At 50.7% G+C, this 16,795-nt stretch overlaps 1 protein-coding gene across 2 annotated transcripts in view; it reads right to left on the minus strand.

Annotated features, from left to right (window-relative positions):
* Positions 1-16,795, minus strand: part of PGGHG (protein-glucosylgalactosylhydroxylysine glucosidase) — a 215,175-nt gene that overhangs the window by 141,519 nt on the left and 56,861 nt on the right. For both annotated transcript variants that reach the window (XR_011201384.1, XM_069223060.1), the window contains exon 3: positions 15,894-16,104. Coding sequence is in view for 1 of the 2 variants with exons in the window: in XM_069223060.1 (XP_069079161.1) it covers positions 15,894-16,104 (211 nt within the window). In the remaining variant the exon portion in view is untranslated. The remainder of the gene's footprint in view (positions 1-15,893; positions 16,105-16,795) is intronic.

A 16,795-nucleotide genomic window follows, 5' to 3' on the forward strand; every position in this document is an offset into this window, starting at 1 on the left:
AAGCAGAGGTTTTTATTTATATACCTCTGAAACATTCAGCTTAACTACCAACAGAAGGAAAACACTTCAACACTCCAAAGGTCAACCCATCATATCTATCCACCTTCAAGAAACTGTCCCTTATAACATTGCATGATCTCATAAAAACCTCGCAACACACCACAACCATTTTAAACATATTGCTATCAACCTCAGCTGCATTTCCAATAATAGACATGATCAATACCTCCTGAACCACAGATGCCTTCCCAGCAGAACTGAAGAAGTAAGATAGATAGATAGATAGATAGATAGATAGATAGATAGATAGATAGATAGATAGATAGATAGATACTTAGCACAATAAAGTGGAAAACACCAAGAAATGCTCCTGTGAAAGAAACTACTTCCACCAATGAAGAACTTTTCTGAACGAACTAAGGCCCTCATTACAATCCTGGCGGTAAATCACGCTTTCCGCCGTGCGGAAGACCGCCAACATACCGCTGCGGCTGCGGAATTCTGATACAGGTATTACGACCCATAGCTCGGAATTCGCCACAATACAGACACCCACACAAGTCCGCCACACCAAAGGTCAGTGATAAACTGGAAACCGATTCCGTCACGTCAACAGGAATACGCCCACACTATCACGACCCACGAATCAACGCGGTGGTCTTTCAATCGCGGTAATCCATTGGCGGTACACACCGCCGCGCTCGAAATACACACACACTTACAAAGCACAACCACATTGGACAATTCGAAAAACACACACCTGATACACATACACACACCACTCCCACATACCCAATCCAATATAAAGCAAACACCCACATCACCCACAAACCCTTACACCCAAAAATTTGAAAGAAGGCCAGAGAGAGAGACTACCTAAAACAACACCGGCATTCACAGACACACAACGCCATCACTTACACAACATCCACGCACCTCAAACAGCACACACCAACACATCCCCTCACACATCACAATAGACACCACCTCACACATCACCCACACCACATCAGGGCACCTCAAAGACACCCCAGGTTCTCTGAGGAGGAGCTCAGGGTCATGGTGGAGGAAATCGTCTGGGTAGAGCCACAGCTGTTTGGATCACAGGTGCAGCACACCTCCATTACAAGGAAGATGGAGCTATGGCACAGAATTGTCGACAGGGTTAACGCAGTGGGACAGCATCCAAGAACACAGGATGATATCAGGAAGAGGTGGAACTACCTACGGGGGAAGGTGCGTTCCATGGTTTCAAGACACCAGATTGCTGTACAGAGGACTGGCGGTGGAACCCCACAACTAACAACATGGGAGGAGTAAGTCTTGGCAATACTGCATCCTGAGGGCCTCGCTGGAGTAGCAGGAGGATTGGACTCTGGTAAGACATATCTTAACTACTTTATCCCTCCCACCCCACCTGCATGCCATCACATACCGCCACCCTTACCCTCACACCCATCACCCCAACAACCCACAGATATCCCACTAACACAACCCACACATCCCAAAACCAATCCCTGCATGTAACACCAATGCATGGATACCCAAAACCAAAGCATGTGCAGTACAGAGACTCACTCATGCCCCAAAATCACCAATCACACAAGGACCAAGCCAATAATGCAAGCGCAGGAGTAGAGGGTCACTCACCCATTGCACAAGATGGCACACACAGATACAAGAACTATGCATTTACACCCCAACAGGACCCATACCTAACATCACCGGACAGGAGGTGCCAGACATATCAGGTCCTCCCACAGAAGAGATCCACAGTGATGACAGCAGCTCTGCACACCAGGATCAAAATGACCAGCCCGGCCCATCAGGGACCTTGGGACAGTCGGTTCCCCTGACACAGTCACAAACCATCACTGAACCTCCCCCATCAGGAAACACCACCACAGCTCCCACCCAGCGGGCCCATCCCTCTGTCCCCAGGACACATCAATCAGCAGTGTGTCCACCACTACAGGGAACCCAGGCAACCCCACTAACACAGGACGATCAGGGACCTGGGGGCAGTGGCAGCGGGCACACGGTTCAGGGGACAGAGGCACAGGATAACAGGGACGCTGGGAGGACTGCTGTGCAAACATGGGGAGGACAGGCCCAGGAACCCACTCTCCACAAGGCACTCTCCAACATCATGGGAGCTTATCACCATTCACAGGAGACCATGGGCATAGTACTGGCCAAGTTTCAGGAGACCCAGCGGCTGCAGGAGGAACACTACCTGGGGATCAGGGAGGACTTGAAGTCCATCAACACCACCCTAGTCACCATAGCAGGGGTGCTGGCAGAACTTCTCAACACCGGGAGGGACACAGTGGCACATCAACTGGCCCCTGACACTAGCCTGGACGATGAACAGCCCTCCACCTCTGCCAGCGCTAGTGGACAGGAGGCACTGCCACAGGACCAACAGGCCACCAGCACCCCACCCCCTGCAGATGGAGAACCACCCCGCAAACGGTCCCTGAGATCCAGGAACAAGACAGAGAACATTGCCAAGGCCCCTGCCAGGAGATAAGACCCCCCCGAATGTCACCCTGTCCATCCTTAAACTGCCATTGCTCCACTTCCTATGCCCCTTTGGACAATGCACCTGTGAAAAAAATAGACTAGACTCTGCCATGGACATACCTCCACCATCATCCCAGCCCACTTTAGAACCCCCCCCCCCCCACTTATTTGCACAGGTATAAACACACTTCAATCACAAAACAATCTGGAGTCAGTCTGTGCTTTCACAAATGTGTAATTGCAATATCTATGGAATATAGCAATGTCAATTTACTTGTTTCACATATCAATGTAACACAGCTGTAGGCCAGGAGTAAACATAGCAGAGTGCAAAAAGTGGGACCCAGATATGTGAAATGGATCAAAGTGACAAGTCAGTGTCCATACACTGAGTGAAAATGACAGACTTATGCTAGCTCCAACAATAGTATGAGATGTGGGAAGCAGTGACATCTTCTTACCTGTGTCTCACTGGAAGTACTGCAAGATGAGGTTGTTTCGGTTGTCGATATCCTCTTCTTCTGCCTCCTCTTCTTCACTGTCCACAGGCTCCACAGGTGCCACAAGACCACCATCTGGCCCATCCTCCTGCAGAAAAGGCACCTGGCGTATCAAAGCCAGGTTGTGCAGCATACAGCAGGCCACGATTATCTGGCACACCTTCTTCGGTGAGTAGTATAGGGAACCACCTGTCAGATGGAGGCACCGGAATCTGGCCTTCAGGAGGCTGAAGGTGTGTTCTATTATCCTCCCTGTTCGCCCATGTGCCTCATTGTAACGTTCCTCTGCCCTTGTCCTGGCATTCCTCACTGGGGTCAGTAGCCATGAGAAGTTGGGGTAACCAGAGTCACCTGCAAATGTCGAGGGACAACTGTTAGACACACACTAACCCTTAGGGACAACCCCATACCCAGACACCTATGTCAACTGTATTGGGACCTTGGCCTCACCTATTAGCCACACACGGTGCCTCTGGAGTTGCCCATCACATAAGGGATGCTGCTATTCCTCAAAATGTAAGCGTCATGCACAGAGCCAGGATACTTGGCATTCACATGGGAGATGTACTGGTCTGCCAAACACACCATCTGCACATTCATTGAATGGTAGCTTTTCCGGTTTCTGTACACCTGTTCATTCCTGCGGGGGGGACAAATGCCACATATGTACCATCAATGGCACCAATGATGTTGGGGATATGTCCCAGGGCATAAAAGTCACCTTTCACTGGGGGCAAATCCTCCACCTGAGGGAAAACGATGTAGCTGCGCATGTGTTTCAACAGGGCAGACAACACTCTGGACAACACATTAGAGAACATTGGCTGGGACATTCCTGATGCCATGGCCACTGTTGTTTGAAAAGACCCACTGGCCAGGAAATGGAGTACAGACAGGACCTGCACTAGAGGGGGTATCCCTGTGGGATGGCGGATAGCTGACATCAGGTCTGGTTCCAACTGGGCACACAGTTCCAGGATTGTTGCACGATCAAGTCTGTATGTGATTATGATGTGTCTCTCTTCCATTGTCGACAGGTCCACCAGGAGTCTGTACACCGGAGGATGGTGCCATCTCATCACCTCTCCTAGCAGACGTGCCCTATAGAGGAGAACAGCGAGCAGAGTCATCAAACACTGAGGTATCACAATGTGTTATTTGCAGAAACGTTAGTAATCCGCAATGTGCTGGTATCTGTCTGTATTCCCGGCCTAGATAGGTGTGACGCAGTTTTCATCCATCCCATGTGGCCCCCTGAAATGGCGGCTGCCTGACCTGTAAGGTGGGACAAGGGGAAATGAGGTAACTGCGCTGGCGTTGTACACCATCGCGGTGGGTCGTCGGAGACAGCAGCGCAATTCTGCATTGGTTAACATTGGGCCCTATGGGTCCCAGGAGCCAATGACGATGTACGTCGGCAGTGACGGTACGCACCAACGCGGACGCGACCGCCATTTTCTGTCTGTTCACTCACTTGATACCTGACCTTCAACAGGAGAGGACATACACTGCAAGTGCTGCTGTGACCTGTGTCTGGAAGCGACAATGGCTACAGTGTCTGGGAAAAGGGCCCTGCCTTCACTTCGGAGGAGTTGGAGAAACTAGTGGATGGGGTCCTCCCCCAGTACACGCAACTGTACGGTCCTCCAGACAAACAGGTGAGTACACCGTGAGCATGCTACATGGGCAATGCCTGCTTTGAGTGGTGTGGATGGAAGATACATGGGGGGGCTGAGGCCTGCATGTGCGGATGGTGAGTGTATGTGCGTCAGGCAATGGTTGGGAACTGGTGGGCAATGAGTATGACGGTCCGGATGGGTGAGTAATTCCCTTTCCCCTGTACCATTCCTCTAGGTTAGCGCCCACCAGAAGAAGGGTATTTGGCGTGCCATCGCCAAGGACGTCCGGACCCTCGGGGTCTACCACAGACGGAGCACCCACTGTTGTAAAAGATGGGAGGACCTGCGCGGCTGGAGCAAGAAGACGGCGGAGGCCCAGCTGGGGATGGCCTCCCAAGGTGGAAGGGGTGCCCGTCGCACCATGACCCCCCTGATGTCCCAGATCCTGGTGGTGGCCTATTCGGAGTTGGATGGGCGCTTGAGGGTATCACAGCAGCCACAAGGGGGTGAGTACACTCTCATTCAGCTGACTCTGCGCGTATTACGAGGTGTCTGGGTGGGGGAGGTGGGCAGTGTGTTCCCCTAGGCCAGGGCGAACTTGGTATGCAAGGTCCCTTGTGAGGCAGGCTATGTGGCACCTTAGCCCCACTAGTGGTAAGAGCCATCTACACCTAGTCAAGCTCCTGTGACTTCCAGGTGTGCAGCAATTGGGCTTAGGCCTCGTACCCCAGGGTCAGGCGAATTTTCTAGGAACTGTTAGTGCATGGCATAGTGCTGAGGGCTGCTCCCTGTGTGTTGTGTCCGCCAACTGTAGTGGTTTTGCATGCACTAAACATGTTTTTCTTCTGTCATCCCCCCCCCTTTTTGTAGTCTCCCTTTTCTTGTGTGCAATAGCATCATCAGGCAGAGGAGCAGTGGCACCGGAGCAGGAGGGAGCTGCAACCCACTTGGCCCTGGAGGGTGAAGCAACGGAGTCTGAAGCCACCAGTGGGACGGAGGGCGAGGGGAGCTCCATGGCGGGGACAGGAGCATACACCAGTGACAGCGACTTCTCCTCTGATGGGAGCTCCCTTGCGGTAGTGGGCACCTCTGTGCCCACCGCATCAACAGGCATAGCCGCCACCCCCCCACAAGCACCGCCCTCCCAGCAGCCCCTTAGCGTGTGTCCCGTGCCCGCTCACCCAGGAGGGTGGGCATCTCCTTCGCCCCAGGCACCTCAGGCCCTGCCCCAGTCAGCCCTGCTGAGAGGCTACTGACCTCCTGAGATCCCTCACTGTTGGGCAATCTACCGTTTTGAATGCCATCCAGGGTGTTGAGAGGCATTTGCAACAAACAAATGCATACCTGGAGGGCATTCATTCTGGGCAGGCGGCCCAACAGAGAGCATTTCAGGCTCTGGCCTCAGCACTGATGGCAGCCATTGTCCCTGTGTCCAGCCTCCCCAACCACCTTCCTCCTCCCAGACCCAATCCCCTGTACCTCAGCCTATCCCAAGCACACCATCAGACCAGCATGCACACACATCAACACAAAGTGGCTCTGGAAAACATAAGCACCACACATCCCACAGGCACTCCCACAAGCACTATCCTCATGCAGACACAGCAACATCCACTGCCTCCACTGTGTCCCCCTCCTCCACATCCTCCTCCTCCCTCCCTGTCTCATCTCCACTCACACCTGCATGCACTACATCTTCAGGCACTACCTCCATCACCAGCACGCCCATCACCACACACCGCTCACGTGCAATCACCACCCCCACTACCATTCACACATCCCCAGTGTCATCTCCCAGTGTGTCTGTGAGCCCTCCTCCCAAGGTACACAAACACAGGCACACACCCACCCATCAGCCATCCCCCTCACAACAGCTTCCGGCCCATGCACCTTCACCCAAATTCAGCAGACGTACACATCCTACAACCACTACCTCTTCCTCCACTCCCAAACCCCCTCCATCTTCCCGTCCCAGTGTGTCTAAAAAAAACTCTTCCTGGCTAACATTGACTTCTTCCCTACACCTCCTCCCCCATCCTTCCTCTAGGGCCAGGCTTCCCAGGTCCCAGCCCAGCACCTCAGCCACCAAATCCCCAGGCACAGTGGTGCCAGCAACTGCGGGGTCATCGAGTGCGCCACCCACCAGGGCTGCCAGTGTGCCACGTAGCGAGAGCAAGGACATTCCGCCACCTGCCAAGGTGAAAAAGGTGCCCACATCCCAGAGGGAGAAGCCACACCTACCAGCCACCAGGGGCTCAGCAAAAACAAAAGGGGATAGTGGCAAGACAACTGCGGCACCATCAAAGGTGGGGAAGGGACAAAAGCACAAGAGCAGGTCAGGAGAGGGCACGGTGGCACTGACTGAGGGACCAGTGTCACACCTTCTGTCCACGACCACACCAACCTGTACGCCGGCGAGCACCGCAAGCTGCCCCGCCACCACAACCGCCACCTGCACCGGCACATCTACAGCCTCAGCGACAGTCCCCAGCCTCTTCCCCAGTGGGCAGCCATCCAAGGCTGCAGGAGACGTCCTGCTGTGTTCCTCAGTAGGTGCTGAACCATGCACCACCGCCAGCACCGCCGCCACAGACACAGCCGCAAGCACCGCCACCAGCCCGCGACGTGCTCGGACATGGGCACCACCGCTGACATGGCTACCATCCCCAGTGGTCAGTCGTCCGAGGCTGGAGGAGACTTCCTGGACCCTGGCCAGCTTCCATGAGGCATGACTTCCATCACTGTTTGCACCTGCAGGTGGAATGCAAAGCCGCGCAGTGTGGGGTATGTCGCTGCCTCCATGGCGTATCATGCTACCTGTACCTCGGCAATCTCGTGGCTCATACACCCAGGTGAGGGAATTGTACCGGCCACACTGCACTTGGAGCACTCTGGGCACCATGCCCCCTCCAGAACCAGTGGAGAATCACATTCACTACCTCAGTCCTTGGCAGGATGAAGCACTCTGGGCACAAAGCCCCCTCCAGAACCAGTGGAGAATCACATCCACTACCTCAGTCCTTGGCAGGATGAAGCACTCTGGGCACAAAGCCCCCTCCAGAACCAGTGGAGAATCACATCCAGTATCTCAGTCTTTGGCAGGATGAAGCACACTGGGCACAAGGCCCCCTCCAGAACCAGTGGAGAGATACATCCACAAACTCAGTCCTTGGCAGATGAAGCACTCTGGGCACAAAGCCCCCTCCAGAACCAGTGGAGAGATACATTCACTCTCTCAGTCCTTGGCAGGATGAAGCCCTCTGGGCACAAAGCCCCATCCAGAACCAGTGGAGAATCACATCCACTACCTCAGTCCTTGGCAGGATGAAGCACTCTGGGCACCAGGCCCCCTCCAGAACCAGTGGAGACTGTTATCCACTTGATAGACTGTGGCTTTGCACTCCCCAGGATAAAGCAGTGGGCAAACCACCCACTGGAGAGACTTGAGAGACTGTGGCTTTGCACTCCCCAGGATGAAAACCACCCACTGGAGAGACTTGAGAGACTGTGGCTTTGCACTCCCCAGGATAAAGCAGTGGGCAACCTACCCACTGGAGAGACTTGCGAGACTGTGGCTTTGCACTCCCCAGGATACAGCAGTGGGCAAACCACCCACTGGAGAGACTTGAGAGACCTGTGGCTGTGCACTCCCCAGGATACAGCAATGGGCAAGGAGCCCCCTCGTGCAGCAGTGGCGTCGTGCGCTCATCTGGCTGAGGTGCCCTCCCCTCCCGCTGAGGTGCCCTCCCCTCCCCCTGAGGTGCCTGTATATTTTTGATCTGATGCCCCAGCAGTGTTCTCTCCGTTTCCAGTCAGGTATCTTGTGTGGGCTTCGCCCATGCATTTTGGGCCCAGTGGTCCACGGACAATGACTGGTATACTATCCGGACTTGTATAGTTGGTGTACATATTTGTATATACTGAATTTTGATTTTTGACTATCAGATTTTTTATGATTACAATCGTTACAATCATTTCCTTTTGTCCTTGCGTTCTTCCAGGGGCTGATGGGATGTATATGTATTGTTGGGCATGTATTTGTGTGTATGTTGTTGTGGGTGAGGGTGGGGGTGGAGGTATTGCGTGTTGCATGTGTGTGTCACTCTCTTTTCCCTCCCCCCTCCCCGTGTTGTAGGTGTAGTACTCACCGTGGTCGTCAACGGCATCTGTCCTGCTCCTGATAGAGCAGGAGGAACAGCAGCTTAGGTAACACCTGTAGTTCGGGCTCCATGGCGTCCTGGTTCCTCGTTGAGTGTCGAGAGGTGATTGGTTTCCCTTCTGTGTTCTGTTTCCGCCGTGCTTTTGATAGCGTTGGTTCTGCCCCGGAAAAGGTGGCGAATAGGCGTGTTGAAATACAGTGGGCGCTACTTTGTCCTCCGCTTGTCTGTTGGCAGTTACCAATGCAGTGTTTGTTTCTACCGCCGTGGCGGCCGGAGTGTTAAAGTGGCTGTCTGTGTTCGCGGTTTCCGCCATTGGTCGTGATTCTATTTTTTTTTAACGCCGGCCTGTTGGCGGTACTACTGCCACTTTAACACCGACCGCCAGGGTTGTAATGAGGGACTAAATATTTCTACAGCAGCTAAAAGAGAACTTGAGTCTGACAAACTCACACAGGATAAAACAGGACGTTATGGAGGTGACCAGTCGTATCCCCTAGGTAATGGGCTCCATGATATACAATAGTCCCAGTGCATTTTAGAGTCCCGAGCTCGGTTACAAGCTTGGTGGTAGTCTCCAAAGAAACTTATTTGGTGGGCGATGCTTCACGAACTGTCCCCTGGGTGAGAGGACATTAGAGCAGAGTGCTCAGATGCAGAAGGAGCCGTGTTTAAAAGTTGCTGGTGCCCAAAGCCCTCCTCTTAAACATGCGGCTGCTGCAATTAAATGTGTGAACATGGAATATTGAGGCGCCGTAATCCTGAAGCCATCTCGGGCCTCTTCAATCCATTTAAAGCCCCTCCCTGCCCCTTTAGCTTACTCTTGCAGCTTTCTACTTTCTCCCTTTGTGACGCTTTTTCGTTTTTCCCTTCATCCGTCTTTCCAATATGTGTCTTTTGCTTGCAGCAAATTCTGAGGCAGAAGAATAAGCCCCGGCCCTCAAAAATAAGCGCCGGTGCTCAGCACCGGAAACAACAAGCACAAATTAAGCACTGAGAAGGAGTAACCACAGACGACCGAAGAGGTATGGGACCGGAAGCAGGGCATGTCACAGCAACACAGTGCTGTCACTGTGCAGAGAGATCACACTAGTGATGTACTCGGTGGAGGGACAACACTACAACAGTACTGCATTGAGAGGTCACGCTGCGGCTGTACATTCAAGAGAGACTATGCTACAGCTGTGGTACTGATGAGAGATTGCACTACAGCTGTACTGCAGAGAGAGGTCACATTAGGGTTGTACACTGCACAGATATTGCACTACAGTTGTACTGTGGAGATAGACTGTACAGCGTTGTACGTTGAAGAGATATTGCACAACATTTACAAAGAGACTGCACTCTAGTTTTACATTGTAGATATATTGCACTACAGTTGTAGAGACACTGTAATTTAGTTGTACGTTGAAGAGATTGTGCACTACAATTGTAGACAGAGTGCACTGCAGCTGTATCTTGAAGAGATACTGCACTGTAGTTGTAGAGATTGCATTGCAGCTGTATGTTAAAAAGATATTGCACATCAGTTGTATAGGGATTGCATTGCAGTGGTGCGTTGAAGAGATATTGCACTGCAGTTGTATAGAGACTGAACTACAGTTGTACGTTGAAGAGATATTGCACACCAGTTATAGAGTTGCCAGCAGCTCCAAATGTGAGTTGTTACTCTCTTCTGAAGTAGCACAAATATCCTGAAACATGTATCTAGAGATACACAGCAGTGGTAGTGACAACAATAAAAATACTATTGACTTTCACTCACAGTGAGTGTTATCGTGCACTGCAGTTACCACAATGCACCTGGGCAAATTGTGTGCTGGAATGCCAGATACTGTGCTCCCTCCCCCTTCCTCTTTTTTGTCTAAATTCTGCTATTACGATAGACGGTTCTTCCCCTCCACTCTCATTCTCTGCCTCTTTCTAACCAATTGCTGGAAGGTTTACTTTTATTCAATAAGGATTTGCGTTTTTAACTAATCAAAGCTCCTAGAATCCACATGCATTGGCTAATATTAAATATAGAACAATGTTGTTTCTAGTGACCAATGTTGCGGTAGCATATCGCCACGTCACTTGCAGCCGTTTTCAAAGAAATTGCACCAGAGATCCGCGGCTCAGGCATCCATAGACGTTTTAAGGCATGGGCACAGTGAGCTCTGGCCCAGGGCCCCAGTCTTTCAGGGCACCCCCTGATAGAACCACCTCTGTTCTGCAGAGAGTCTTGCCATCATGACCTTCAATGATTATTAAACAGATTGTTTTAAATACCTTTTTCGTTTGATTTAATTAATTTTCATGTTGGTGATGTGTGAGTCTATATAACAGATATTTTGCAGAGCAATGTGTTTGTTTCATGCAAAATCCAAAAATAAAAGTTTCTTTTAGATCAACACATGATCTCACATATGAGAAATGGGAGGGTGTCACAGGGATTAGTTGCAGTTATATTAGTGAGCTGCTGCTGTGTTACACGATTAAAAAGAGACGTCACTATCCCTGAATATTAGATAAAAACACATTTAGAATTTGTACAAGTGTGCCAGGACGCTGTCAGTGACCTGGCCAAAGAAGGCATGAAAGACCTGTAATTGGATCATAAGTTAAAAGCTGCTCAAAACATGGGCCTCAAAAGTACGTTTGGCATAGGGCCCCCAAAATCCTTAAGATGTCCTTACAGGCAGCAACAAAGAGTCCTCTTATGCTCACTAAAAAAGGTTAAAACCCCTCTCAGGCGTGCGAGACAGTCAATCCCATCGCAGCAGATTCCCATCCCTGTCCTCTCCCCCCATTCCTTGTCTTTTACTCCAAAAGACTGACGAGGCGATGTTGTTGGAGTATAAATGGGCGTAGATGTATTACATCACACACACACTTGCTAGTGGTACCCCTAGCTCCTCTGTGAGCCCAGTGAAACCCTGTAGCAGCTCTGAACATTCATTCGTACCCGTCTTCCTGATAAACAAGAAGTCGTCAAGGTAATGCGTGCACCCTCCTTTTTTGTATCTAGACTGCAGCACCCATTCGAGAAAAGAGCTAAAGGCCTCAAAGTAAGCGCAAGAAATGGCACAGCCCATTAGCAAACATATGTCATAGTAGAGTGATCCCTCAAGCTGGAAACCAAGAAGTTGATAGCTATCTGGGGGAACTGACAAGAGGAGGAAAGCAGACTCGATATCTGTTTTTGCCCCTTACCAGTGATGTGTAGGCAGTGTCTAGAAGCCAGGCTCTCTAGAGGTAGCTGTGGATGAGCAGCCAAGGCTTATCTAGGAGACATGTAAAGCTCACGCAATATCACTGTAGTCACATAGCACTCACACACATGAAAGAAAAAACTCAGTGTTACAAAAATAAAGGCTCTTTATTACAGTAACACAAGCATAAAAAACACTAATTAGGCAATACTCCAATAGGAGGTAAGTAAACACACTACATATGTACAGCAGCAATCAGAAATAGGCATATAAAGCAATAGAAAATGGTGAAAAGCAATAGGCAATACTGAAGTCCTGGGGGGGAACAAGAACGTGGAATGCAAATGTCGGGTCCCGACCCAAGGAAGTTGAATCGGTAGAGGGGAGTTGGAGAAACAAGGAAAGCCCAAAGGTAAGTACCAGATTGCCCCCCAGCGACCAGAAGAAAAGAGGTACGTTACTGGATTTTCCCAACCCACCAAAAGGACTTCAGAGAAGGATATTGCAAGAACCAGACACGACTGCAAGAAACCAGAGGTGAATCCTGAAAGAGGAAGACCTGGAAAAGAAGGGGACCAAGTCCAGTTCAAGTTGGAGTGTCTGATCGTAACAGGAGCCACTACCCACCCATCTGTGGATGCAGGAGTTGGTCGACGGTGAGACAAAGACGGTCAGCAATGCAGCACTGGAGCTGACTAAGTGTTCCTGGGAGATGCAGCGATGTCCCACGCCAGACGAGGGCAGTCTGTGGTGTGGAAAAACCACCAACAGGCCATGGCAAAGGCAAATTTCGCAGTAGACGAAAAGTGGAGCTGCCGGGGACCAGCAAGGTCCAAGGGGACTCAACCCATGGAGGGGAGTCCCGGGTGACCCTCAGCAGTGCAGAGAGTCTGAAGAAGAAGAGGCAGCCCCCACAGAAGACCCACAGGCAAGGAGCCCAGAAGTCGCAGAAAGACCCACACAGCACACCTGGAGAAAGGTCTCCACGTCGCAGGAGAAGCACGGAGAGGGCTGTGTGTTGCAGGGAAGAGGGCTGGGGGTTGGGGCTACACGAAGCCTGAAGATCTCATGGAAGAGATACCAACAAGCCTTGGAAGCTGCAAGAGACGCTGTGCACAGGGGTACTGTCCTGCGTGGGAAGGCAAGGACCTACCTTTACCAAAGTTGGACAACTGGCAGACAGGACCAATGGGACCACACCGGATCACCACCTGTGATGCAAGATCCTTGCAGCTCATGATTAGGGGAGATCCACGCAGCTGGCTGTCATTGTGTTTGGTGCCTGCAGATGCAGGGGAGTGACTCCTTCACTGGAGATTCCTTCTTGCTTCTTGGTGCAGACTGAAGACTTGCCGCCCTCAAAGGATGCACAGCCAGGGAAATGTTGAATTTGCTGGAAGGAGCCAGAGAAACAATTTTGCAGAGCAGAGTCATCGCTGTAGCTGTAGATTGTATGTTCCTGTGGAGTCCAGTTGCGGTCCCAGTGGTCGGAAGTTGAAGTAAACATTGCAGAGGAGTCCTGCTGGAGTCTTGCACTTTGAATCTGAGGACCCACCCAAGAGGGAGCCCAGAAAGGGGGATTGGTCATCTGTCAGGAGGGGGCTGTGACGTTGCCTGCCTGACCTGGCCACTCAGATGCTCCTGGAGGCCTCTGCCGACCTTGCATTCAAGATGGCAGAATCAAGTGGCCATCTGGAGGAGCTCTGGGCACCACCCCTGGGGTCATGATGGACAGGGGAGCAGGTGCTCCCCTTTTAATTGTTCAGTTTCACACCAGAGCAGGGGCTGGAGGCCCCTGAACTGGTGCAGACTGGTTTATGCAAGAAGGGCACCAAATGTGCCCTTCAAAGCATACCAGTGGCTTGGAGAGGCTACCCCTCCTATGCCTTGTAACACCTATTTCCAAAGGGAGAGGGTGTTGCCTCCCTCTCCCAAAGGAAACCCTTTGTTCTGCCTTCCTGGGCTTGAGCTGTTCAAGCAGGAGGAGGGCAGAAACCTGTATGAGGGGTGGCAGCAGCATGAGCTGCCCAGAAAACCCCAGAAAGCTGGTAGGAACAATGCTGGGGGGTCCCCTAAGGAGCCCCCAGAGTGCATGAAATCATACAACCAATACTGGCAACAGTATTGGGGAATGATTCTGACATGTTTGATTCCAAACATGCCCTGGTTCAAAGTTACCATTATGCAGCTGTCCAGTACACGTGTAAAATGGCGTCCCCGCACTCACGAAGTCCAGGAAAGTGGAGCTGGAGTTTGTGGGGGCACCTCTGCTCATGGAGGGGTGCCCTTACACTCAGGTACCTGCACCCTGCCCTCTGGGCTAGGAGGGCCTACCATAGGGGTTACTTACAGTGATCTGGTGCAGAGACCTGAAGTGAAAGGATGCATGCACCTTTTCACACAGGGTGCAAGGGCAGGCCTGCAGAAACATTTTACTTGGCTCCCATGGGTGGCATAATACATGCTGCAGCCCTTAGGGAAACCCTGGTGCCCCAATGCCCTGGGTACCATATACTAGGGACTTATGAGGGGGCACAAGTATGCCAAATGTGGGGTATGTGTGATCCAAGCAATCAAATTTACAGGAAGAGAGCACATTCACTGGGATCCTGGTTAGCAGGATCCCAGTAAACACAACATACTGATAACAGGCAAAAAGTGGGGGTAACCATGCAAAAATGAGGGTACTTAACTACACCCACCTTCTGCTTAGCCACCATCTGATGGCTCCGTACTGATGTTAAGTTCTTTCACTGCCTGTGCCCCTGGAGGCCCTGTTATGGGATGATGAAACCTGCGACAAAACCTTCTGCCAATAGTTGTCCCTCCTTCCTTTTGAGGTACCCATTTAACATTTGTAGCAGCCACCCGTGTGAATGGGAGTCAGAAGTGAAGTGTGGGGCCTCTTTGTCCCCCACCCTCCTTGGTGGCCCATAGCTTAGTGTACTATTTTTAGTTACGGGCTTGCTTTCTCTCACCTGTTCCCCTTCCTTTTCTGCAGTTGATTGCTGGATGTGCCCCACTACAATTATTGCAGCTATATTTGAACTTGCAAGCTTGTCCCCATTTACATTTGTCCTTGTGATATTTCCAACAAGCTGCTGCTCAGGACTTGACCTGCTTGCTGTTGGCCTTGCTGTTGGCCTTGGCCCTGTCACTGTGAGTATGCCATTCCTGCCTCCCTTTACCCCCTGATGGGTGAAAACTATGCTCCATGTGCCTACACCCTCTCTGGCAGCAACCATTGATTAGTAAAACCCTCCACATCCTGCTGGTCACATTCGATGACTCGCCATATATGCATTCATCTCCCAGAACCCTTCATCATAATGTAGCCAGGCATCCCCCTGGTACTTCTATTGCACTGCGTGCAGTTCTGCTCAGGGAGAAACAAGGCTGCTGAACTCTCTGGGAATTTTTCCAGAAACACACAAGCCAGGGTCCTAAAGGCCCGTAGCCAGTTCTCAATGGATCTCTCCTCCTTTGGCCTGCGTCTGTAGGTGCAATTCGTTTTGTGTTGGAGTGCCGTCCTGAACTCGCCTTTTAGCCCTGCTGACCGGCCCTCCGATTGGTGGCTTTTGTACAATGCCGACCTATCAACATACCCAATTTTCACAGGCTTGTGGCCTACCAGGGCTGGTTGGTCCAGCCCTCAGGAGGTGTTGGTTGCAGGCCTCAAACTGATCAGCTCTGCCGACTGGCCTAAGACAACATTGTTGGCTCAAACTATTCAAGCAAAAACTCAAGAGGAATTTAAAATATGCATCACCTTCAAGCACGACAGTCAACCACAGACAAACATTTAATAGGAGACCAGAATGAGCCGCAGCTTACCCAATGGACTGTAAAGCACAATGCCGGTCACTACAGTTAAGATGCCCCTACAAACATACTCACTGAGCTCCCTGAAAATCAGGTCCTCGTTGAAGGTTGAGGTCCGGGCTCTCTGGTTTGAATGACGTCTGCAGACTCACTGTGATTGGCTGGCTTGAGGCACTCAATCTTTTTATGATGATAGAGAAGGCAATCAAGTGAGTATGAGATCGATGGGCAAAAATCTGCTGGGTCACGGTGTATTCCGGGCACTGCAGAATGTGTGTAAATGTACCTAGAAAGGAAAGAAAATTATTTTTCACCAAAGTGCGTCTGTCTACGAGGAACTGAAGTTTTTTGTGATTTACTAAAACAATTGGTCTTAGTGGTTTTATTCCACAATCACTTAGAATGCAGATCTCTGTAGCAGCTACCTAACCCCAACCTATCTTGCAGGGAAGAAATTAAGAAATTATAAAAATCCAAAGTGTTCCACTGTTGAAAGCCCTGGCTTACAAAAATGTTAAATTGAGAAGTTAGTAATACACAATAACCCAATCCATTCTGCCGTGCAAATGAGGTATATTCTTGTTTTACAAGAAATGCAAAAAATACTCAACTTGAAACCATTAAATGCAGAATATATCAAATTACAGAATTCCAACAGAAATGGAAACACTATACGTTACACTGCTCCAAGCCCTAAAAACACCATGTTACCCTACACACTACCCATCTCTGAGCTCTAACAACTTCTTACTAACCGATACACTACCCACCTTAGCACTAATAACGCCTTCCTACGCATTACACTAGCCTTCTCCGAGTCATAAAAATTCTTTACCACCACTATGCACTTCCCCTTATCTGAGCCATAAGAACAGTGCAACCTTAGCCACACAGTTAATGTCAAGATTAATAGCATCTAGGTCTTTGACACATTCAGAAAATATTTACTCAGTGGAGGATATTAAAGCAGTTGGTGT

This window comes from Pleurodeles waltl, chromosome 3_1 (genome assembly GCF_031143425.1).
Source record: "Pleurodeles waltl isolate 20211129_DDA chromosome 3_1, aPleWal1.hap1.20221129, whole genome shotgun sequence".
NCBI lineage: Eukaryota > Metazoa > Chordata > Amphibia > Caudata > Salamandridae > Pleurodeles > Pleurodeles waltl.